At 38.7% G+C, this 25035-nt stretch overlaps 2 protein-coding genes across 11 annotated transcripts in view; one reads left to right on the top strand and one right to left on the bottom strand.

The window, feature by feature from the left end:
- The window catches only part of PHKB (phosphorylase kinase regulatory subunit beta), a 208101-nt gene extending 197514 nt beyond the window's left edge, over positions 1 to 10587 (bottom strand). For 7 of the 8 annotated variants that reach the window (XM_022555124.3, XM_089902984.1, XM_022555122.3 and 4 more), the window contains exon 1: positions 10072 to 10587. In XM_022555124.3, coding sequence (XP_022410832.2) covers positions 10072 to 10138 — 67 coding nt within the window. In that variant the 5' untranslated portion in view covers positions 10139 to 10587. Of the gene's footprint in view, positions 1 to 7756; positions 7870 to 10071 lie in introns of all 8 variants that reach the window. The other variant, XM_089902985.1, reaches the window with a different exon arrangement.
- ITFG1 (integrin alpha FG-GAP repeat containing 1) overlaps positions 10252 to 25035 on the top strand; it is a 242099-nt gene continuing 227315 nt past the window's right edge. Inside the window, exons 1-5 of one of the 3 annotated variants that reach the window (XM_089902991.1) lie at positions 10252 to 10655; positions 12353 to 12425; positions 17650 to 17795; positions 18940 to 18997; positions 20210 to 20284. In XM_089902991.1, the coding sequence (XP_089759117.1) occupies positions 10448 to 10655; positions 12353 to 12425; positions 17650 to 17795; positions 18940 to 18997; positions 20210 to 20284 (560 nt within the window). In that variant the 5' untranslated portion in view covers positions 10252 to 10447. The remainder of the gene's footprint in view (positions 10656 to 12352; positions 12426 to 17649; positions 17796 to 18939; positions 18998 to 20209; positions 20285 to 25035) is intronic. The other 2 variants (XM_089902992.1, XM_022555125.3) reach the window with 2 other exon arrangements.

Genomic DNA, 25035 nt, shown 5'->3' with positions numbered 1-25035 from the left:
GATCCTTTTAATGTCCTGTTGGATCGTGTTTGCTAGTATTTTGTTGAGGATTTTTGCATCTATGTTCATCAGTGATATTGGCCTGTAGTTTTCTTTCTTTGTGACATCCTTGTCTGGTTTTGGTATCAGGGTGATGGTGGCCTCGTAGAATGAGTTTGGGAGTGTTCCTCTCTCTGCTATATTTTGGAAGCGTTTGAAAAGGATAGGTGTTAGCTCTTCTCTAAATGTTTGATAGAATTCTCCTGTGAAGCCATCTGGTCCTGGGCTTTTGTTTGTTGGAACATTTTTAATCACAGTTTAAATTTCAGTGATTGTGATTGGTCTGTGCATATTTTCTATTTCTTCCTGGTTCAGTCTCGGCAGGTTGTGCATTTCTAAGAATTTGTCCATTTCTTCCAGGTTGTCCATTTTATTGGCATAGAGTTTCTTGTAGTAATCTCTCGTGATTCTTGGTATTTCTGCAGTGTCAGTTGTTACTCCTTCTTTTTCATTTCTAATTCTATTGATTTGAGTCTTCTCCCTTTTTTCCTTGATGAGTCTGGCTAACGGTTTATCAATTTTGTTTATCTTCTCAAAGAACCAGCTTTTAGTTTTATTGATCTTTGCTATCATTTCCTTCATTTCTTTTTCATTTACTTCTGATCTGATCTTTATGATTTTTTTCCTTCTGCTAACTTTGGAGTTTTTTTGTTCTTCTTTCTCTAATTGCTTTAGGTGCAAGGTTAGGTTGTTTATTCAAGATGTTTCCTGTTTCTTAAGGTAGGGTTGTATTGCTATAAACTTCCCTCTTAGAACTGCTTTTGGTGCATCCCATAGGTTTTGGGTCGTCATGTCTCCATTGTCATTTGTTTGTAGGTATTTTTTGATTTCCTCTTTGACTTCTTCGTTATTAAGTAGTGTATTGTTTGGCCTCCATGTGTTTGTATTTTTTACAGATCTTTTCCAGTAGTTGATATCTAGTCTCATGGCATTGTGGTCGGAAAAGTTACTTAATACGATTTCAATTTTCTTAAACTTACTAAGGCTTGATTTGTGACCCAAGATATGATCTATCCTGGAGAGCCTTCCATGAGCATTTGAGGAAAATGTGTATTCTGTTGTTTTTGGATGGAATGTCCTATAAATATCAGTTAAGTCCATCTTGTTTCATGTATCATTTAAAGCTGTGTTTCCTTATTTATTTTCATTTTGGATGATCTGTTCATTGGTGAAAGTGGGGTGTTAAAGTCCCCTACTATGATTGTGTTACTGTTGATTTCCCCTTTTATGGCTGTTAGTATTTGCCTTATGTGCTCCTATGTTGGGTGCATAAATGTTTACAATTGTTGTATCTTTTTCTTGGATAGATCCCTTGATCATTATGTAGTGTCCTCCTTTGTCTCTTGTAATAGTCTTTATTTTAAAGTCTGTTTTGTCTGATATGAGAATTGCTACTCCAGCTTTCTTCTGATTTCCATTTGCATGGAATATCTTTTTCCATCCTCTCACTTTCAGTCTGTATGTGTCCCTAGGTCTGAAGTGGGTCTCTTGTAGACAGCATATATGTGGGTCTTGTTTTTGTATCCATTCAGCCAGTCTGTGTCTTTTGGTGGGAGCATTTAGTCCATTTACATTTAAGGTAATTATTGATATGTATGTTCCTATTCCCATTTTCTTAATTGTTTTGGGTTTGTTATTGTAGGTGTTTTCCTTGCCTTGTGTTTCTTGCCTAGAGAAATTCCTTTAGCATTTGTTGTAAAGCTGGTTTGGTGGTGCTGAACTCTCTCAGCTTTGGTATGTAAAGGTTTTAATTTCTCCATCAAATCTGAATTAGGTTCTTGCTGGGTAGAGTAATCTTGGTTGTAGGTTTTTCTCTTTCATCACTTTAAATATGTCCTGCCACTCCCTTCTGGCTTGCAGAGTTTCTGCTGAAAGATCAGCCGTTAACCTTACGGGGATTCCCTTGAGTGTTATTTGTTGTTTTTTCCTTGCTGCTTTTAATATGTTTTCTTTGTATTTACTTTTTGATAGTTTCATTAATATGTGTCTTGGCATGTTTCTCCTTTGATTTATCCTGTATGGGACTCTCTGTGCTTCCTGGACTTGATTAACTATTTCCTTTACCATATTTGGGAAGTTTTTAGTATAATCTCTTCAAATATTTTCTCAGTCCCTTTATTTTTCTTTTCTTCTTCTAGGACCCCTATAATTTGAATGTTGGTGCGTTGAATGTTGTCCCAGAGGTCTCTGAGACTGTCCTCAGTTTTTTTCATTCTTTTTTCTTTATTCTGCTCTGCAGTAGTTATTTCCACTATTTTATCTTCCAGGTCACTTATCTGTTCTTCTGCCTCAGTTATTCTGCTATTGATCCCTTCTAGAGTAGTTTTCGTTTCATTTATTGTGTTGTTCATCATTGCTTGTTTCCCCTTATTTCTTCTAGGTCCTTGTTAGATGTTTCTTGCATTTTCTCTATTCTATTTCCAAGATTTTGGATCATCTTTACTATCATTATTCTGAATTCTTTTTCAGGTAACTGCCTATTTCCTCTTCATTTGTTTGGTCTGGTGGGTTTTTACCTTCATTTGCTGTGTGTTTTTCTGTCTTCTTATTTTGCTTATCTTACTGTGTTTGGTGTCTCCTTTTTGCAGGCTGCAGGTTCATAGTTCCCGTTGTTTTTGGTGTGTGTCCCCAGTGGCTAAGGTTGTTTCAGTGGGTTGTGTAGGTTTCCTGGTGGAGGGTACTAGTGCCTGTGTTCTGGTGGATGAGGCTGGATCTTTTCTTTCTGGTGGCAGGTGCCCATCTGGTGGTGTGTTTTGGGGTGTCTGTGGCCTTATTATGATTTTAGGCAGCCTCTGTGCTAATGGGTGGGGCTGTGTTCCTATCTTGCTATTTGTTTGGCATAGGGTGCCCAGCACTGTAGCTTGTTGGTCATTGAGTGAAGCTGGGTCTTGGTGTTGAGATGGAGATCTCTGGGAGATTTTCACTTTGTGATATTACATGGCGCTCGGAGGTCTCTTGTGGACCAGTGTCCTGAAGTTGGCTCTCCCACCTCAGTGGCACAGCCCTGACACCTGGCTGGAGCACCAACAGCCTGTCCTAGAAACAGCTCCGAATTTAAGGAGAAAAAATAGAAAGAAAGAAAGAGGATAAAATAAAATAAAGATAAAATAAAATAAAGTTATTAAAATAAAAAGAAAATTGTTAAGAAAGAAAATTTTTTTATGTTAAAAAAAAAAAAAAACCAGACAGACAGAATCCTAGGACAAATGGTGAAAGCAAAGCTATACAGACAAAATCTCACACAGAAGCATAAACATACACACTCACAAAAAGAGGAAAAGGGAATAAAATATTATATATTGCTCTCAATGTCCACCTCCTCAATTTGGTATGATTCACTGTCTATTCAGGTATTCCACAGATGCAGGGTACATCAAGTTGATTGTGGTGATTTAATCAACTGCTCCTGAGGCTGCTGGGAGAGATTTCCCCTTCTCTTCTTTGTTCGCACAGCTCCGGGCTTTCAGCTTTGGATGTGGATCTGCCTCTGCTGTAGGTTGCCTGAGGGCGTCTGTTCTTTGCTCAGACAGGACGGGGTTAAAGGAGCAGCTGATTCGGGGGCTCTGGCTCACTCAGGCCGGGGGGAGGGAGGGGTACGGATGCGGGGCGAGCCTGCAGAAGCAGAGGCCGGCATGATGTTGCACCAGCCTGAGGCGCGCCATGCATTCTCCCGGGGAAGTTGTCCCTGGATCATGGGACCCTGGCAGTGGTGGGCTGCACAGGCTCCCAGGAGAGGCGGTGTGGATAGTGACCTGTGCTTGCACACAGGCTTCTTAGTGGCTGCAGCAGCAGCCTTAGCGTCTCATGCCCATGCCTGGGGTCCGTGCTGATAGACGTGGCTCCCGCCCGTCTCTGGAGCTCCTTTAAGCAGTGCTCTTAATCCCCTCTCCTTGCGCACCAGGAAACAAAGAGGGAAGAAAGAGTCTCTTGTCTCTTCGGCAGCTCCAGACTTTTCCCGGACTCCCTCCCAGCTAGCCGTGCCGCACTAACCCCTTCAGGCTGTGTTCACGCCACCAACCCCAGTTCTCTCCCTGCATCCGACAGAAGCCCGAGCCTCAGCTCCCAGCCCCCGCCCACCCCAGAGGGTGAACAGAGAAGCCAGTCGGCCTGGTGAGTGCTGGTCGGCACTGATCCTCTGTGCGGGAATCTCTCCGCTTTGCCCTCTGCACCCCTGTTGCTGCACTTTCCTCCGTAGCTCTGAAGCTTCCCCGTCCGCCACTCACAGTCTCCGCCCGCGCTGGGGCTTCTAGTGTGTGGAAACCTTTCCTCCTTCACAGCTCCCTCCCACTGGTGCAGGTCCCGTCCCTATTCTTTTGTCCGTTCTTTTTCTTTTTTCTTTTGCCCTACTCAGGTACGTGGGGAGTTTCTTGCCTTTTGGGAGGTCTGAGGTCTTCTGCCGGAATTCAGTGGGTGTTCTATAGGAGCAGTTCCACGTGTAGATGTGTTTCTGATGTATTTGTGGGGAGGAAGGTGATGTCCATGTCTTACTCTTCCGCCATCTTCTCAAATCCCCTCATGACTAGTTTTCTTAATCAAATGGCTACCATGAGGGTAGATTCCAAAATGAGGTAAAGAGAAAAGCAACTATGTCTGCTTTTGTAAAATCCTACTCTTAAATACATACCAGCAATATTGTAAAAGACAAACATTTTTTAGCAAAGATAAAGAATAAAATTTATTGGGCAGCTACTAAATATCAAGTGTTTTGCATATAACATCTTGTTTAATCCTCAGAATAATATCTTCAGGTAGGTTTTATTACTCCTACTTTTACAGAGAAGGAAACCAAGTCTCAAAGATGTAAAGTTACTTGCTCAAGATCAAACAAGTATTAAACAACAGAGCGAGGATGAGATTCAGGTATAGCTGAACACAAAATGTGTACGCTTTCCTTAGGCTCTTAAAGGGGGCCACAACACATAACAGTCCAGAAGCCTCAGGCCTATGGTCTCTTTAAGCCAAATGAACTTTATTAATCGGTTGACTACTAAATTAGGCTGAAACAAGGCTGCTACATAAGTGCCTAAAAAGAAGAGAGTGTCAGACATACAAAATAAAAAGTTGAGTTTTGCCCAGAATATAAAATAAAACTTTACCAGCTATTGATATGCCTATCAAATCAAATAAATCAAATCAAATTAATCAAAAAACCTAAAAAGAAATAAATAAAGAAAAAAACTCAAGTCACATGCTGATAAACTCACTGAGATACTGATAAACTTACAGAGCCAAGATAGAGATAAGCCAATGATTCAATTTAAGGAATAATTTTTAAATTATCTTATCATCTAAGAGTAAAAGTAAAAATGCCATGACATTTTTTACCTCATCACAAAATGCCATAGCAATTACTACAAATAACTGAACTTGTAATGCCAATGTCATTGCTCTAGCTGATCAACTCTGCTAATCTAAAATATAACTGCAGTAGTCAAATGAGAAATGGAAGCCATCTAAGTTACTGGATGCTACACTCCTTCCCCAATAATTAGTTAATTCATTTTGGTTGTGGAATTTGCCTATAAATTCATTGGCCGGTAGGTTTTACCACAAGGCTCTTTAAAGAAAAGCCTGGACATCCAGATCTCTTTTTGGATTTAAGCAGTTAAAACAAAAGAAAGTATATTCAACCACAGCACATACTGACACATTAGCATTCAGAGCACAGCTCAGGCATGCACGCACGGAAACGCAGGACACACTAAATTCAATAAAGAGTAGAAATAAAGAAAAACATAGCAGAAACAAATCCAAGAGGAATAAAGAGGGTTAAAATGCATAAAACAATCTGGGTATATTAGAAATTAATTTTCCAAAATCAAGATACTGGCTTTCACTTTTGGTAATGTTAAATAGTTTCTAGCCAAAGGTACCAAGAAAAGCTCAGCTATAAACCCAGGACATTCTTTAAAGATTGTTAAATGAAATCACACCATTATACACTCTCCCACAATGATAACGTCCAAGGAACTACAATAGCAGAAAACAAATCATTTCCAACATAAATGAAGTATTTCTACATTAGTAAATAAACTATAAATGCAAACCACTCTATTTAACAGATAATAGTTTTATTTCTTTATAGTTATCACTAAGTTTTGGGTAGATGAACCCCAAGTGTCTATACTGAAAGTAATTTATAAGGAATCCATCTTTTAAATGGCTTATAACGATTAAGTTTGGTATTTTCCTATTTAGTTTCTTGGTGCATTCTATTTTGATTTAATAATATGGTACTGGAAAAACTTCTTGTATATGGTTTTAAACACTCTACGTAATGTTAAGCACAGTTCTTAGGTTTTGAAATTTTCGGGACTATTGATGCATAAAAAAGCATACCTTTAGCATTCTATTTCCCAGTAACTGCTGAAGGACTTTGTCAGTGCTGAAAACCCATCAAGCCCTTATTAAGAAAGCCAAGATGAAAACGAGAGCCTGATGCTTAAAAGAAAGCACAGTTCAAAGATACATGTCCTCTTGTTCTCTTAGTTCAAAAGATTAAATCAAAAATCAATTGGCAATGTTACATATAATATACTTTTGTCATTTGGCAGATGACAACTAAAGACATGGATCATTATTGTTTCTTAAAGTGTAAGCTTTGTTTTCTCCTGTTTGTGACTCTTCTGTAAGCTATTTCCTATTTCTTTTCTTCAAGATTTTTCCCGTCCATCTTGCCAAAACAGGGCTTGAAATACCAATGGAAATAAACGGTGGGGGAACCACCTCTGAAAGGCTATGGTGAAACCAAAAAGAAAGAAGTTTTCACTTACACTGTTTTGATTGAGTCATCTCACAGTAATGAGTCCTGAGGCTTGAATATTCTGCTTAAGGCACACTAAAGACAAAGCAGCCTCTTGCCAAGAGGCTTTTCCCAGTGTTCACACACAAAACAGGTTTTAAATGGCCCAAGGTGGGTCACAACCCACAGAAAAAAGCCGTAAAGACTTCAGTCTTCATTTCAGCTCTATGGCCACTTAACAAAGCCCTTCTCTTCCAGATACATTCAAAGGCCTGTGTTCCTAATGGGAATCCATATATGGTCTTTCCTGGATGCATGGACTTCTTCCAAATTGTTTTCAAGACCCAGGGCACTCATCTGGAGAGCAATTCCACAGCTTTCATCCACCTTGCAAAGGGTCTCACCAACCTGACAGTCACTGCACCAACACCTCCTCCAGCCCTTACACCAGGAAGCCATGGGATGAAAGGCAAAGCACATGGCCTTAAAACATAATAGTCTCAGGACCTGGGGCAACTTGCTTCATCTCTGTGGGCTTCCCTTTCCGGTCTATGAAAATACATATAAAAATACCTACTTCACAAGGAGTTGATGAAGAGAAAATAATTGGGATGCTGACCAAATTTTTCTACTTTATAAGAGTTAGTCTGTTATGCAAAAAGACAAAAATTATCGAAGAAGCTTTTTAACTACCCAGGTGATAATTAAGGCTCCCAGATACTGAGGAATTGCCCCTGGTCAAACAGAGCTAGTGTCAAGACAGGGGATCCACTCTGCATTTCTCATGCTTCTCACACCACAGACTACATTCACCATACGGTGCAAACTTGAGCCCAACAATAACAGAAATGGTGCTCAGGCTTGGGCCCACCAAAGAGGAAATAAAACCAAAATAATATCATATGGTGACATCAACCTTCAGAAACAAAGGTATTTAAAATTACCAAATGACCCTTTTGGGGTCTACACACTTACCAGACCTTAAGAAAGCTGGTGGAGAAGAGACGACTGCATCAGGTGAGCTGGCCATTTCAAATTGTTGACTCTAATCATAAGCATCGCAGGCTAAACTATAGCAATTTTCAAAACTGTTTAGTGAAGGTTAGAAGCAATCAGCATTAGATTAATTGAAAGCAGTGTGAGCAGTTATTAACATGATGCGGTGTGCAACGAAGGCAATAATTGAGGTTCATTATAATTTTATTTTCTCTTTTATGACTTGAAAATTTGATTTTCTTTGCTTTGATAAGTTACATTTGCTTATATGGATGAGGCAGGAAATATATAATGGCCACTTATTAAACATTACATAAGAGCAGCATCGAGTAGCTCTATTGAGCAGTGAAGTGATTATGCTACTATGTAACAATGCTCAGAACTTTGCAGTGGCATCTATATCATAGTCAGGTTAGTCCAAGTTTCAAACAAAACTCACTTTATATACTCCTCTAAAAGTAACAAACAGAATCAGGGTGATTGCTTTTAATGACACAGGAAGTCAATGATTCACTAAAGAAAGTTTATAGTCTACACGTCACAGCTATCAGAAGAATCTGAAACCTCAACTAATTTGGAGGGATGACTTCAAATGGCATCTCTTTTATTGCTATGATGTAAACATATAGGAACATCCCACATTTATACAATACACTCAACTACCTTGTACATGAAACTGGATTTAAGTGACTGCATTCAACAATAGTTAAATAAAATTTGATTTTTTTTTTCTCAGTAAAGAAAGAGAAGGTAGGTTTTCAAAGCTTACTGTTATGACACGCAGTTCAGAGGAAATTAAGACTGGAGAAGAAAATAAACCCTATACGTTTATTAGAGGAAAAGAGAAATGCTGTAAAAGTATATGTTGAGGGTAGAGCTCAGTTTCCTGTAAGAAAACTCCAGTTACTCTCTTTGACAGGAAATTATCAACTCAATAACCCTTTTTATAGCCCAGATAGACTCACTGTTAGTGGTCAACTCAATACTTCAGTATGACACAAAAAGTTTGAGGAAAAGTGTGAAACAGAAATAGACGTGACTATTCTAAGTAACTGTACTAACACTAAAATGTACTAAGGACTAGTTTTTGAAAAATTCTCTCATATGGTAGTTTTGCTATAACCCTAAGTAAATAAGTGCACAACTATTTTTAAGGTTTTGAAAACAGAATGGAATAAGCAACAAAGATTGGGTGGATTTCTCCTGTACGATTTGTGAAATTACTTTCTTCAAAAAAAAAAAAAAAAGACTGCTAAGAACTCTGTTGTCTGCACAACAACTAAGAACTTCATGAATGGGAAAAGCCAAAATATAATGGGGTAGTATTAGCTGAGGGGAAAAAAACAAAACCCTTAATACCAATGCAAATGCATAATTAGTTTTCCTAGGGCTATGTCTTTCAATGTTATCAGATTATCGACTTTGACATTATCATCTCCCAACACTAATTTATATAGTAACAACAAGCCTTCAAAAGGGAAGATTCTTAGATGAAGACTTGTCATTCCACCATCTTTCCTGTTTATAGGAACACTTTTTAGCTCGAGATTACATCCAGCCAGCCAGGAATAAGAGAAGTTTCAATCCTGGCTGTCAGATGAGTTATCAGCCACAAGTGCTAACTTCAAAATGTGACTCTGCAATTTGAACAAGTCAGCTCAGGACACTGTAACTACTATAACTGCCTGCGCAGCGTCTTCTGACCTAGGTGGCCTCGGGTTTGGGAGCCACAACTGGGAACTAGGCGTCCTGGGGCCACTTGCCCAGGGAAGGGGCCCACTTCCTTCTGAGTCCTAACTATGCTCACCGTGACCCCCTTCGTGGCCTGAGGCCCGGTCTCCCTCAATTTCTGACACATAGATAACTGGCTAAGTCTCAGAACTTGTAATGTGAAAAGGAGATACGAAATAAGGCAACAAGCAGCCGCCAGTTTTCTAGGACCAGACCCTAGTCACATGTAAAAATGAGGGGAGGAATACAGACAGAGAGGGGATTCCCGGGAATGTGGCCACCGCCTGATTTCTAAGACTCCAGGAGAAGTCGGCACCACCACCTACTTTTCGAGAGGGAACACACACGAAATATAGTTGGGGAAGCAAAACGGAGCAAAGGTGGGACCACCACCTAATGGGGAAAGACATCAAGAGGAAGTCAGGGACCACCGTCTGCTTTCAAGGGGAAACACGCGGGCACAGGTTCATTCCAGGACCCCCATCTGCCTCCTGCCCAAGGCTCTTGAGGGGGAGTACCCTCTACGGTGCGGGGGAAAGGGGTGGCGCCCCAGCCAGCCAAACCTGAGCGCTTGATCCGGGCTCTTCGCTCCAAGACCTTCCAGCTCACTTCGGCCACGAGCCCCGCCATCGCGCTCGAGCCGCCGTCTTGGCCACCGCCCCCGGGGCCGCCTGTCAGCTCCTCCCGGCCGGCCCCGCCCCCCCGCGCGACACTGTCGGGAGGCGCACCGGCCGGAAGTGAGCGCGAGGGTGAGCTTCAACCTAGCTTCGCGGCCTCCCGAGCGTCAGTGGGGCAGCCCTACGGGAGAGTGAGACAGGGCCTGGCCGCGGTCGTACGGGCGTCTGGGCTACGCTCTTTCTCTCTCGGCCGGCGGCACGGTGCTTTCCGGCTGCCGTCAAGCGCAGCAGTGGGCCGGCGGGCGGGGGCCGAGGGGCTGCCATGGCGTCGGCACGCCGGCTGCTGGGCTCCTGGGTGTTGCTGGCGCCGCTGCTTGGGGGCCTCGCGCTGCTGGGAGTCGGGCCGGTCCCGGCGCGGGCACTGCACAACGTCACGGCCGAGCTCTTTGGGGCCGAGGCCTGGGGCACCCTGGCGGCCTTCGGAGACCTCAACTCTGACAAACAGACGGACCTCTTCGTGCTGCGGGAAAGTCAGTGCTTGCCCGGCCCTCCCTCTGTTCGCGTGCCCCTCCCAGTGTTCCCCACACCCCTTGCCCGGATTCTCGGTCCTCCTGCATTTCCCGGCCCTTCTCTCCCAGCCCTCTCCCCCTTTATTTCCAGCATCCTTGCAGCTTGCCTTTTTTTCCCCATCTTTTCCAAACCCAGGTCCTGGCCTGACCACTCCACCGTTTGATCCACCCCCGCAAGCACTGGAAACACCCCGGTTTTTTGGGTTTTTTTCCTGAGACGACCGCGGCCGTCACTCACGCACTCCGCCCTTCTCATGGAATCACCTTGCAAAGTCCTTCCTGATTCCCAGTAGTCTTTGTAGCTTGCCTTTACGTTCCCTCCCAAGGTCCCTTCATTCCTGTCTGCTGTATTTCCTCCAGTCTCCCTTCCCCTTTGATGAACTGGAAAACGTGCGACTTGACAATTTCCTCTCGTAGAGGACTTCTCCCTCCCTCTTCAGTTACCTTGTTCACCCTCCCCTCCCTTTGTCAGGATCCCAGCTTTCTTGGAAACTACTGTTCCTTCCCAAGGGCCTAAACACTCCACAATTCTCTCAAGTATTTCACAGGCACTACTAATAAACCCAGTGTCTCCTTGGAAAAGGGTTCTCAAACTGCAGGTTTTTCTCTCTTCTGGGCTGCCGTAGTCTTTTGTGTGCAAAAGACTTCCTTGCTTTGGCCACCACCCTAGTCTTCCAAATCTGTGTTTTCTTTTCCAGCTTGAGGTTCTTGGGAGTTCTTGGCTTTAACCATCACTAAACAAACTTTTTTTTGTAAATCTTGATGCTGACAATGGGCATTAGAGGGTCTTAGTATTCTCTAGTACCCACAAAGCAGGTACTGTTTAAGGTCAAGGCTGTGAAAGAAGGAAGTGAAGCACTCATAGAGTTTGACTGACAGGATCTTGGCCCAGATCTCTTGGAGTCCTTCTCAGGACTCCAGAGCCTCTTGTGGACGTTGGGTATTTCCCCATCTTTGTATGACTCCATGTACTGCAAGAAGGGTGTATACTGCCTAACCTATAGCCACTCCACCCAAACTGGAGACAGAGATTCTCCCCTTTAAAGATGCCCTGTGTTTGACTAAACAATTTCAAAAATCTGATCCAATGAGTGCTCATTGAACTCCAGAAATGCATCAACCTGGGGGATGGTTCTGTAGGAGCCACAAGAGGGTAGTCTTGGAGGATTCAGCTTTTTCTGCTTAACTATGACATCATGTCCTAGTTACTAGTCAGATACCCACAGTAGGAGTTTCTGTGTCCTTGGTGTCATGCATCTGTGCAATGGACTAAACAGCCTTATAAGAGGCTGAGTTGTTAGGTTTGGGGAAGACGAGACTTAACACGTAGCATAGTTATAAAGCATATTCTTTATATGCTTCCTTTAAGTCAATCAGTCTGACTCCTGGCAGAAGCCATTGGCTTCAATTTGCCTTGACCAACTACATTTTTCCTTGTTCATCCTTCTAGTTTCCCTGCTGCTTTGAATATTGAATTTGTGATATACTGTTAGGAATCTCCATTCCATTAGTCTAATAGGACCAACCTTGAGAGGGCAGACGAACTGGAGTAAAATAAAAGTTTTCTTATTGAAAACAGTGCCCAGAAAGCTTCTTGTAACCACTAATCGTATGTTTCACTGGGAATCATTTTTCTAATGTATACTCGCTTCTTTTAGGAAATGATTTAATCGTCTTTTTGGCAGACCAGAACGCACCCTATTTTAAACCCAAAGTAAAGGTATCCTTGAAGTAAGTACAAATGTATTTGTTTCTGTGAAACGGTCATTAGTGTAATAATAGATATGCAGTAACTAGTTGGATTGTCTTTGAAATCAGTTTTACTCTGAAGTGGTGTTGTGGTACAAAACCACTAGTTATGAGGTATGAAGCAAGTAATTTGTTAGGAAAATTAGTGAGCGTACCAAAGTTTAAAAATGATTTGCTTTAAAAAATAAATAAATAATTTTGAGTGGAACCGGGTCTGTTCCTACATAAACACCTTTCAGTCCCTTGCAATCTGATATGCTTTCTTGAATGTCTTGGGGATTGTCCCTCATCCTGAGTGGATTGTCCCTCATCCTGAGTGTGCCTGTGGGAGCAGCTCAGTCACAGGCTCATCAGATCAACTTTGTCCTTGGTGGTCTGAGGGAGGAGTTTGCACTGGGGTCAATGAACTCTGTTCTAATTTTTCATTTATTGACTGATAGGTGGTGACTGCTAGGTGACTCAGCTTGATTTTGAGGAAATTAAAATCAAACTGAATTTTTTAAATGTTCAAATAATAGTTATTTTTTTTTATATGACTGGCATTGCATGAAGCACAGTGACCATCATCGATAGTGAGCCAACACAGTTTTGAAACTATAAGAAGCAAGGATTGATCACTGTCTGGAGGAAGAGATGAGTCAGTGCAGGCTAAAGTGGCAGCTTCTAGAAAGTTATGGGACTTGTGCTTGACCTTAAGATAAGTAAAATTTAGGTGAGGGCTTTCAAGCTTCAGGACACAGCATTAACAAGAGATGGTAGTAAAAACAGCAGGTTGTGAAGAGGAGGTGGAAAGATTTGCCTGACAGAAGTGGAGGGTATACTTTGGAAAGTTATGGACTAGGAAGATGAGATCAGGGCAGACTAGGAACCTTCATAAGTATCAGAAAGAATTGACCTCAATCCTGAGAAAAGTGGGGAATCATTACAGGTTCTTGTTTAAAGGAGAGGTGGTGAAAACGGTATTTTAAATTGATTTGATTTACTCGTTAACCATGTGCAGGATGAATTGGTATGTAGAAAGATCAGAGATTACTTGGAAACTGTGCGAAAAATTTAAGAAGTCCTCATATTGGGTAATGAGTGCTCAGATTCTACAATATTTAACTTAAACTCAAACATATGTAAAAAAAATTGGCCTTGAGTTAGAACATTGAGGCGTTGAGGGGAAAGTTATAGATGGATAAACAGATTATACCTTTTGAGAAATGTTCCTTGATACTGGATGTCAGCGTGCTTGGAGTGGGGAGGGAACAGAAGTTGATAAATATTACATCCAAGAAAGGAACTGCCTAGAAGTGGTTTTTAATGGAAGATTAAAAGTTAAGGAATTTGTGGACTATTAAAGACTTGGGTTCCACTGAGTTTTTTAAAAATCCCAATTAATTTTTCTTTGATTAATGTAATGTTGTTTTATATACTTATAAAAGTTAGAAACTCTTGTATTTATTTAGTACAGTTTTGAAAAACTAACTGTCCTTCACTGTATTCTTCCCCCTCTCCCCTGTTCCTCTCTCAAATGCAACCACTTTTAAAACTTTGAGCTGTTTCTTCTGATGTTTATTTCCATATTCTAAAATAAGTTTTTATACTGTAATTTCTTGAGTTACCATCTTCATCTCTTGGATTTTTTGTTAGCATAGACAAAGATTTAGCATCTTTAAATTGGCTCCATCTCCATATAGTTATATCATATTTTAGCTTGGTCAGTAATCATTGTATAAATTCTGGCCCTGTAGATTATGTGTACTTCAGAGCCAAGCAGTATACAGTATTTCATTTCTCTATGGTTTTTCCCTCCAAAGTAAATGATTGTTTTTTAAAAAATAAATTGCATTGTTTTCTGTGTACCTATCCTTAATTTCTTTGCAGATGTTCCATCATACCTGCCATATACCTGTTGTGCTTTTTCTTTCTCCCATTGAGTCCTCTGCACTCCTCCCCAATCTGAATTCATTCTCTAGGCCTTCTGCAGAGTTACTGTTTGGAGACTTTCCCTTTGTCATTCTTTGTTTGATCCCTATCTCTTGGATCCTGTGCCATTTTGTTCTTTGCTTCTTCATTTACTTCACTGGAGTGTATCCTTCAAGAAATTCCTGAGAAAGGATGTCCCTCCATTTCCAAAACCTTTTTCTACTCACTCTTTGATTGGCCTGTAGTTTTCTAGCTTCATCGGTTGCAGGTTTTAAATCCATTGCTATTCTTTTTCCTAATCCTTCAAATATGACTTAATTTTTGAAGCTATTAGGGTCTCTTCTTTATCCCTTTTCTCTGAAATTTCATAATATGTCTTGGTGTAGACTATTTTTCATTCATTATTCTAGCCTCCCTTCAAGCTAGAGGCTTCTATACTTGGGACCTTTTTGAATTGTTCTTATGTTATTTCTCTGATTATTTTTTTTGTTTTCTCTTTCAGGAATTCCTACTAGTTGGTTATTGGACTGCCTAACTCCATCCTTTATTTCTTTATTTCATTTGTGTTTTTGTCATTTTGTGTTTTTTTCCCCGTGGGAAGTTTTCTTAATTTTATCTTCGGCCTTCTATTGAATAGTTTTATGTTAGCTGTCATATTTTCTTTTTATCTCCAAGAAGTTTTCTTTGTTCTCTTATTGTTCTTTTCTCTTAGCATGCTGTTCTTTTTTTTTTAATGGATGTATTTTCTTATGTCTTCAAGTGTAGTTTTGAAGTTTTCTTTTGTTTCCTCTGTTATCTCTTTTTTTTTCAGATTCCTTATTAGTATTTGTTTTGGCTCTCTTTAATACTCATAGTTTTCTTTAAAAGGCAGGTAACTCTTTATTATACTATATCAAGAATAAGGTACTAAAGAGCTAATTGGAAACTCTGCGTAATGGGACTTACCTCCTGTCTCCTGCCCTGTGGATATGTTCCTGGCTGACTGGCATCCTAGGAATTTGGCAAAGTTGAGGGCAAGGGCCAAACTTCCTTTGTAGACTTTCCATTAACTCCCTGTTTTTAGCGTAAGGCCAATATCTTACCCTCTCCTGTAACTTACATCTCTAATGCCTGAAAACTACTTGGTTGTTGGCATGCTGAGCAAGAAGGAGAAGGGACCATCACAGAAAAGGTGTTTTCAGCCTTACATCTTACTTTTGTCTTCTGCTATTTCAGATGACTCCAAATTCTGAGCCTTTCAGAGGTTCTTCAGGGCAAAAAGCTTCTTGAGCCTTTTCTCCAAGCACTTCAGCTTATACAGTTGACCATTGAATGACATGGGTCTGAACTGCATAGGTCCACTTACATACAGATTTTTTTTCACTAAATACATACTGCAGTACTACACTATGCCCAGTTGGTTGAATCTGTGAATGTAGAACCAAGGATGTGGGGGACCAAGTATAAAGTTATACCAGCTATGGATTTTCGACTGCAAGTGGTCAGTGCCTCTAACCCCACGTGTTCTTCAAGGGCCAACTGTAGTTTCCTTGCCCTGCTAAGGCAGACCCTTTCATGATCTCTTTGTCTTTGAGGGTTATGCTTTTTTTTTTAAAAAAAATTCCATATCATTTTAGTAGGTTCTAAATGAAGAAGATTCTTCTTCATTCTTCTAGGTTCTTTAGAACCTAGAAGTAGGTTCTAAAGAAGAAGAGATAAATTCGTGTGTCAGTCTGTTATTTTGTAAAGTTCTAATTCCTATTTTTACAACCATAAAGAAGGGCAATTTTAGGAATAAAACCTGATCAGGTTAAGTTCCCATCTAGTCCTTTGTAATATATTACTGACTATTTCAAGGTACTTTTTGACCCCAAATCATTAATTTATTTGAACAGGTATTACTGCCAGGTATGTTCAGCATTTGTATGACTGCACATGCATACATACACAGGTACACATACAGAGGTATACACTTAGATGCAGCTTGCTACATAGTCGCACGTGCAGTTGCTATATCATCATTTTTAAAGACCAGTTATTTTTCATGGAAAGGTTAAAGCATTGTTGGAATTCTTTGAGGAAACTGGCATTACAAAAAATATTTTATCATAGTGAGGATCAATTTTAGAGGCCAACCCAACTGAATTTGAATTCCAGCTATTCCATTTAACTAGCTGTTTAACAATGAAAGCTACTTCAACCTCAGTTTCCTGGTCTGTTCAGTGAGAATTACGATACCTATTTCAGGTGATGGAGATTATCAGATAATAGCTATTAAGTACTTGATGTAATATCTGAGACATAGTAAGTAGCTGAATTAAAATAAAGCTATTATGTTGTTGTTTTTCTTAGTCTTACCCTTGTCAGTATTTTCCTCATTTTCACTTTAAGTAAAACCTATTATATATATTTTTATATTCTTGATGCCGTTTAGAAAATAATTATCCATAGGCTGTTTGGAAACTTACTGTCTTGCTATTTGTTCTTAAGTAGAATTAAATGTAAATTGAATTTAAGGCCTATTTTTTGATTGGGTCACTCAGACAGCATTATGACAAGACTCCAGAATGTTTTGTTAAGTTTTCAAGGTTAATGTAAACCATTTTAGAATATTTTATTATTAAAAATGTAGAATTAGGTATGTATGTTTTGATAGTGTATTGCGAGGTTTGGTCAAAAAGAACTTATTTTTCATTGCAAATCTTGAAATAAAATGACAAGTTTTCACTGTAAATTTCAAATCTGCATTAAAATCTAAAATTAAGTAATCTATAGATAATATCTTTTATAAAATCAGTGATACCTTCAGTGCTTTAGCAATTGATAATGAGCCTCCATTTATGTTGTTTTTTTTTTTTTTTTGGTCGCACTGTGCTATTACAGTTCCCTGACCAGGGACCTGACCCCCACCCCCTCATTGGAAGCCCAGAGTCTTAACCACTAGACTGCCAGGGAAGTCCTTTGAGCCTCCATTCGTATAAACACCATCCATGTGTCCTGGTATCTTTGACAAAAGAACTAGGTGAAAGGATTAAGCCAATGCTTGAACATAAAACTGTGCTTCCTCTTAATAAATATTTCAACTTTTTCTTGTTTCTTAAAACCATCTGCATCCATCCTGAATTCTTTCATAGACCAAAGAGGCCTACATACATGAAGGATGATAAGCTATTAAAGAACAGAATGTAATTAATCAGTTCTGTGAATTTTTAAATTTTGCATGGAAAATATTTTTGTATGGAATAAATATAGAAGTGTACTTTTCTATTATAGCTCTACCGGAATGTTTGTTTATTAAAATGTTTGTTTCTTTTAGGAATCACAGTACATTGATAACAAGTGTAGTCCCGGGGGATTATGATGGAGATTCACAAATGGATGTTCTTCTGACATATCTTCCCAAAAATCACGCCAACGGTGAATTAGGAGCTATTATCTTCTGGGGACAGAATCAAACCTTAGGTGAATTTGTTTTAAGAGTTTTTAATATTTATCACTGGATATTAAAGGAGAAATATGCCTGGTATTCTTAGGTCAGTGTAACAAAAATAATGTTAAGAAATCAGTTCAAAAATGCAGTTCTTGAGTGTCAGTAATTGTCTCTAAAAACTTCTTTAAAAGTCTGTTTTCTGGTTCTTCTATTTCAACCTAGAACTGGTCTGCAGTCAGCTCCAGGGAACAAAATCTACTTTCTTAGCTTAAGGAAGAGAGAATTTATTAAAGGTTTTTTATGCTTTACAGAGTTATTGTAATGGCTAAAGAACACACACGAGGTTGAACTTTCAGGAACAATCCTCAAAGCCTTCAAAGAAGCTATTGCCTTTTTACCATCAGAAAGTGGCAAGTTGCACAACAGGTGCCAGAATGACACTTGCTCACCAGCAAAATGGATGCCATGCACCCTCCCTCTTAGTACTACAATTCAGTGATCAGACATTAAGACAGAAATGGCAGAAACACAACCTTCACCTCATTCCTGCCTTGGAAAACTCACCATATCTAATTAGCAAGGCTTACATTTTATTTAGAATCTTAAATGCAAGGATATCTGAGAAATGCTATTTTTGGTTTCTAGTCTCCCCAGAACAGGAAAGCACAAAAAGTTTAGAGTAAAGGTTGAGAGTCAGTCTACCATATCTACCCACAAATCTTCAAGTCTTATCTGAAAAGCCAATTAATTATACCTAAATGGACAACTTTGTTCATGGAGCCAGACTGAAGAAAGGAGGAGAGGAGGGCATGGATGTTTTAGAGTCTAGTAGTTTTGCATGTATTGGGTTCTTTATATCAAAACCTTAATTGTCAACTGCTCTACTGCTAAATTGTATATAAAGAAGACTCATCTAAGAGATTTTCAGAATGAAGACTCAAAAGGAAGTTATTGTAATGCTGGTCTTCACTGTAGAATAAACTCTCCCAATATATCTTTACAAACTTGATGTCCATTTAAGTTAGATTTATAGTGGCTCATTAATGCTAATAGTTGGAATTAATTAGAGATGAATTTTGAAAAGAATGAAAGAGTATTTTTCCCTAAGTGCAAATATCAAAAATAATGTGTTATAAAATGCCTTTTCATTTATATATTTTCTTTTTTTTTTAACAGATCCTTGCAATATGACCATACTCAATAGGACTTTTCAGGATGAACCATTAATTATGGAGTAAGTATGTGCCTGCTTCCCTTTGAATGATTTTAAACTTACAAACATAAAATCTTTCACATAGGAAACTACTTTGCTAAGTTGTATTGACTCTAAATTCATTCTTCATTTAAAGCTGATAGGGGCCTGTCCTCTGAATTATATATTTATTTGCCATGATGGAAGAAAGAGAAAGGTGAAATTCATTATTTTGCAAAGAGGGAGAGATTTGTCTTTTTGGTTTTGTTTTAAAAGCTTTGAATGTGTCCATGATGGATCTTTGTTGATCCTAGCCGTGTCGTTACTCAACTAAGAAAACTGTTTTTGGATAAAACTGTTAGTGCTTGATTGACAGATACAAAGGGTAGAGGATTTCCTCTAGAGACCTAGAAAGATTTCTGTATTAAGGAGAAACTTTGTCCTTTTCACAACTCTTCCTTAGTATTATCATTTATCTCCTCAAAGTAGACTCATGTACCAGGATAAAGTTAATCCAAATTTCTGTTAGGATTCTGGTAATGATGTAGATATCATTTCGGTGAGTAAACAATGTATAGCCACATTCTTGTTTCCAGTGCTGCCTTTTGTACAGTTATTAAAATCATAGTCATACATCAATAGGTCAGTAACCATTAGATGTCTGAACTTTAATTCACGGATTAATCTTTTTAAAGGTGCTCAGCTTGATTTTTTTTATAATTGGGTGTTTTTCATTGTTGTTACAATATTCAGTGGCTAGTATAAATTTTTATACCAACTAGGGATTACTTTTGTGGGTTATTTCTCCTAAGCCTATCTGACTAAATAAGGAGGGTCATGATTCTGAAATAACAGTTTCCTTATCACTCAGAGACAGGCTAGGCTATGTAGAGGTTACAGACAACACCAAAATCTCACAACAAAAGTTTATTTCTTGCTCACACTGCAGGTCCAGTGTGGGTCAGTGATAGGCTCTTTTGCCAGCTCTCAGAGTGTCTTACAGGCCTCATCGTCTGTGGAGCTGTATCGTCATGTTCTTCTCATTGCCAAGATGACTGGAGGGTCCAATAACGAAAATTAAACACTTTGGCCTCAGAGTGAAACACGTCACATCTGACATTCCATTGATTGCAACAGATACTGACTGTTGTATGTCTACCACACCTCCCCAAAGTTTGTTTTTCTTTTTAAACTAAATTAGAAGTGAGAATTTAATAAAATAGCTGCTTAATGTCTTTAATGTTTTCTTTTTAGCTTCAATGCCGATTTAATTCCTGATATATTTGGTATCACAAATGAATCCAACCAGCCACAAATACTATTAGGAGGGTGAGTAAATATTATTATATCCATGTAATTAATTGTACATGTTGCTGTTGGAGGGACTGTGTATCTAATGTGAACGGATTGCTTTAACCATTGGGCGAAAAAACCCCAGCTCATTGGAAATCCTTGTTTAAGATTTTTAAAAGGACATTTGGTCAACATATAAGCTTTCTCAAACACTATGGATTTGATCTGCGACTGGTTTCTGTGTAGAGCCAGTTTAATCCTTTTATCCCTCTGGAAATTAGAGATGCAAACTTTGCAAGTCCCCATTTAAATATTGGTTCATTGGATGTTTTTAGAAATGGAAAGACTTAATTTAAATAGTATGTATAGCTGCCGTCTTGATTGAGTTCTCTACCTTAGTCATGTTAGCTTCCAGATGTTCATTGATAAGCCTTGTTCCTTCTGTTCAATGAGCAATTAATAATTGCCTGAAAATATAAACATTCCTTCTCTAAGCTCTGGAGACTTTTCCATATATACTCTATCCTTGATCAGTTTGTATGCTAGGATTCTCTTATTATCCAAGAATGCCATTCTTAGGGAAAACTGCCTGGAATCTTGCATTTCAAAGATCTCCATTATAATTCCTCTAGATTTAAATAGAACTGCCTTCCTAACACAAGAATTCATGATAGCAAGATACTTTTCATGAGATACCTTCAACTTGGTTAATTTTTTCTGTATTTGATAAGGCAAACATTTTAAGAGTACAGAACACATTTATTTATTTTTTTGACTTTCCAGCAAGTACAGAGAACCACCTTTATCAATCTGTCTTCCCAGGCACTATAAATCTAATGAATTTTCCCTCTGTGTTTTGGAGACGTAATGTATTTTTATGATTAGTTTCTGAAATGTGATGCACAGGCACAAAGACAAGTAAATTATCAAAATGTGAGCTATTCTGAGGTGAAACTGTTACATTTCCTATCACTTTTTCTTAAAAGTTTTCCATAAAGAATATGAGTATTTTTATGCTAGTCATAGTGACCTTTGAAAGACTTGCTGTGAATCTTTAATGAGAAACCTGTTTTTTCCTCAAACTTTGAAAAGTACCTGGAAGAGAACCCTGCTTTAGAGACCAGTTGGATGGAGATCTTGCTTTGCCTTTGCGGCCATGTCTGGGAGGAACTGAGTGTGGGTGGGCTAGGGGAAGGCACAGGTGACTCCTACCATAGCAAGCCCTGCTTGTTTGTCTTGGGTAGACATGTGATTGAGAATGTGATGGTGACTTCTGGCCTGGTTTATTTCATGGTAATCTCCATTTTAGTGAAAGAAATACTTGGAATATTTTTAATGTGATGTGGTTTGACCTTTGGAAATTTAAACTTATGAAACAGCTATTGTAGATAATTGAAAAAGTAAAAACTACTAGATATTGTGTGATAATGTCATAGTTTATTTATTTGTTCTGAATTCTATGTTAGATTTTTTTTTCCTCTGATGCTTCTTTAAAAACTTATTCTGGGGCTTCCCTGGTGACGCACTGGTTGAGAGTCCGCCTCCTGATGCAGGGGACACTGGTTCGTGCCCCGGTCCGGGAAGATCCCACATGCCGTGGAGCGGCTAGGCCCGTGAGCCATGGCCGCTGAGCCTGCGCGTCCGGAGCCTGTGCTCCGCAGCGGGAGAGGCCACAACAGTGAGAGGCCTGCGTACCGCAAAAAAAAACCCAAAAACTTATTCTGCCTAAAGATATATTCACTTTTATTTTTTATACATTATTCTCTGGCATACTACAGTATACTGGAGTAATTCTCTACTATTTTATGATATTTCTCATTTAAACTTCAGTTACAGATTAAACAATAGTAGCTAACCATATTATAGGTAACAAGTTTGTATCCAAGATTTATCCTGTTACCTTTGTCCTGATAACTTTTAAAATGAAGTTATAAAAATTGACAGAAAGGAATTTCTGTCAAGAACATTGTTAGGATGACTATTGCTTGCGTTATCATTATTCAGACAACAGAAAGCTGAATATGTCTCTATGGGGGCAAGCATTAATATGTTACTAAAATAAGAAAAATGTATTTCGCCATATCAATTTTATGTTACAGATATATGATTAGGTGTATAAGTGAAAAAGCCATTAGTATTGACATTTTGGACCATTTGCATGACTAATGATTGGCAGCCCAGTCTTTTAAGTCTATTAAAGACTTAAAAGTCTATTGGCAGCCCAGTCTATTAAGGAATCTAACCAACTTTTGCAACTTAAATATTATGCTTATTTATGCCAGACCCAAGATTATCTTAAATTTAATTAAATTTGGCTAGCACCTTAATTTTATGGGAAATTTTGCAATGGTCTTTAAATAGAATGCTAAATGCTCCCATGGGATTGTGCGGGAAAGCCCATGGCTGTAAGTGGCCCAGTACAGGCATGGAAACAGGAGATTGCCCACAGGTAAAACTAACATCAGTTCGGCTGGAGTAAGGGTGCAGATGGTCAGCCTAAGCTGGAAACAGTGATAGGTAGAAGAATCCCTTTTAATTGGTACTGTGGGGGTTATCTGATAGGGACAGGAAGGGTGCTAAACCTCTGCTGAGGTGCCAGAGATAATTGAAGTGCGTTAAATGTACAAAGGTGAGGATTCAGTTTGCGCCTCCATCTCACTTTATAATGACTTGAAATAATGTAATAATGTGCCACATTACTTAGAAATAACACCTAGCTATTAAGTGTTAGAGCAGCTTTTGCAGTGATGAGGTTATCGTTAATGAGCATTTTCTGTAAAAGGGTATTTGAAACTGATGTTGCATAAGCATTCAGGATATTGTTTTTAGTATTGACGTGAAAACACTTGTACCTGTAATTTTAATCAAAGCCAAATGTAATGTTGGTCTGTTCATATTTTCTGTGACTCATATACTGAGTTCAAACACATTACTGGGTCAGGCCCAAGTTGTATACCTGGGAATATTAATCCAGGTATGTGACAAACAAGCACTTTTGCCATACTCCATTTACTTCACAAACATTTGCATGAATATTTTGAATGGAATATTAATGGCACTGAAAGCAGCCATTTTTAACTTATTTATGTGAGTGGATATTTTTCCTCCATTAGCAGAAAAAACTATCTTCTATTTAAGTATAGGTATTTAATCTCAATTCAGAAGGAATAAATCCCTGTTTTTCTATGTAATCTTCTTACATTATAACCAATGACTGATTTATTAAATCACCCTTCATTTTTACTGCTGATTTGTTTGTTTGCTGGTGCCTTACAGAAAATTTTGCAAATATTTATCTTAATGAAAAAATGATATTTGTCATTTAAATCTATTTAGAAAAAATATGAAAATTAAGAGATTTATAACACAAAAGAAAACCAAATAATCATCAGGACAGCTTTTAACTTTATAGTCAGCATTAGTACTCATAGTCTTAACAGAAAAAGGTAGCTTTGAGATGATTCATATTTTCTTAGAATTCCCCTAGCAAGCCCCTCCCTTTCTCACCTTATACACCATTTGTATTTTGAGCATTGTTGTTTAAAGGAATCTATTAGGACTTAAGAAATAAGTTTTTTATTGGTATTTCCATAGAAACAGAGCATCAGTTTTATAACTTTTCTCTTTTCCTAAAGAAACTTTGCTATTGGAGATAAATTCATTGATTCTCTCGTTTCTCGCCTAAACCTTTTCTTTTCAAAATTAAGCCACAGAAATAGTGAAAGCTTTAGCAGATAACTTAGAATTGTATATGCTGTGATTATTTCAAGTGACTTGTTATTCAAGGATCCATAATTTTATTTCCTGGAGTCCCACCAGAAGCTTTTGGGGAGTCAATTAAATGACGCTTGATTCCCTGGTGATTTATTATACTGCTTTATTTTATGTTCTGGTTGGCAGTGTTGTATGTAAGTGAACTTTTGATTGTTTCTAAGTGAATTTAAGAGGTTATTCTCAAAATTTACTCACTTTGCTTTTAGTTAAATCTTACAGTTTTTAAGATATGTTTTCTTTGTAGTAATCATTTAGAAAGAGAGCTTCTTTTGAGTTTTTGTGCAAGTAAATTCAACGGTAATTGTTCATCATTAATATTGATGATATTTAAAAGTGTTTTGAATTCAACATATTTCTATTAGCATATATCAAAATTTTGTTTCCTTCTTTGAGAGGAAACCATTTTGTTTTATTTTACGATTTGCATGTATTGAAAAAAGTCCATTTTAAAACAAGCATAGAGGGCTTCCCTGGTGGCGCAGTGGGTGAGAGTCTGCCTGCCGATGCAGGGGACACGGGTTCGGGCCCCGGTCCGGGAAGATCCCACATGCCACGGAGCTGCTAGGCCCGTGAGCCATGGCCACTGAGCCTGCGCATCCGGAGCCTGTGCTCCACAACGGGAGAGGCCACAACAGTGAGAGGCCCGCGTACCACAAAAAAAAAAAAACCAAAAAGGCAAGCATAGAATACCAATGAACTGTACACTTAAAAATGGTTAAGATGGTAACTTCTATGTTATATATATTTTACCACAATAAAAATTAGAAAAAGAAAAACAAACAAGCACAGTTAGAGAAGCTATGTGTATAGAGCAGACTTTGAGTAAGCTTGGTCTATATTATCATTTCAATTTAGGGTAAAATGAATCAAAATAATTTATAATTCCTGAAAATACAGGTTAAGTTCTCTTTCATTAGAGTCCTATTGTATGTTTTAAAAATGTATATTCTGTTGAAAATGCCCTACAAATACTTGATTTTTAACAGTCTGGAGGCCTAGGCTCTGAGCTGCAT

This window comes from Delphinapterus leucas, chromosome 20 (assembly GCF_059928025.1).
Source record: "Delphinapterus leucas isolate spDelLeu-1000000601 "Yukka" chromosome 20, BTC_Dleu_Yukka2, whole genome shotgun sequence".
Lineage (NCBI taxonomy): Eukaryota > Metazoa > Chordata > Mammalia > Artiodactyla > Monodontidae > Delphinapterus > Delphinapterus leucas.
The sequence above is the reverse complement of the archived record's forward strand: the minus strand, read 5'-3'. Positions and strand labels throughout refer to the sequence as shown.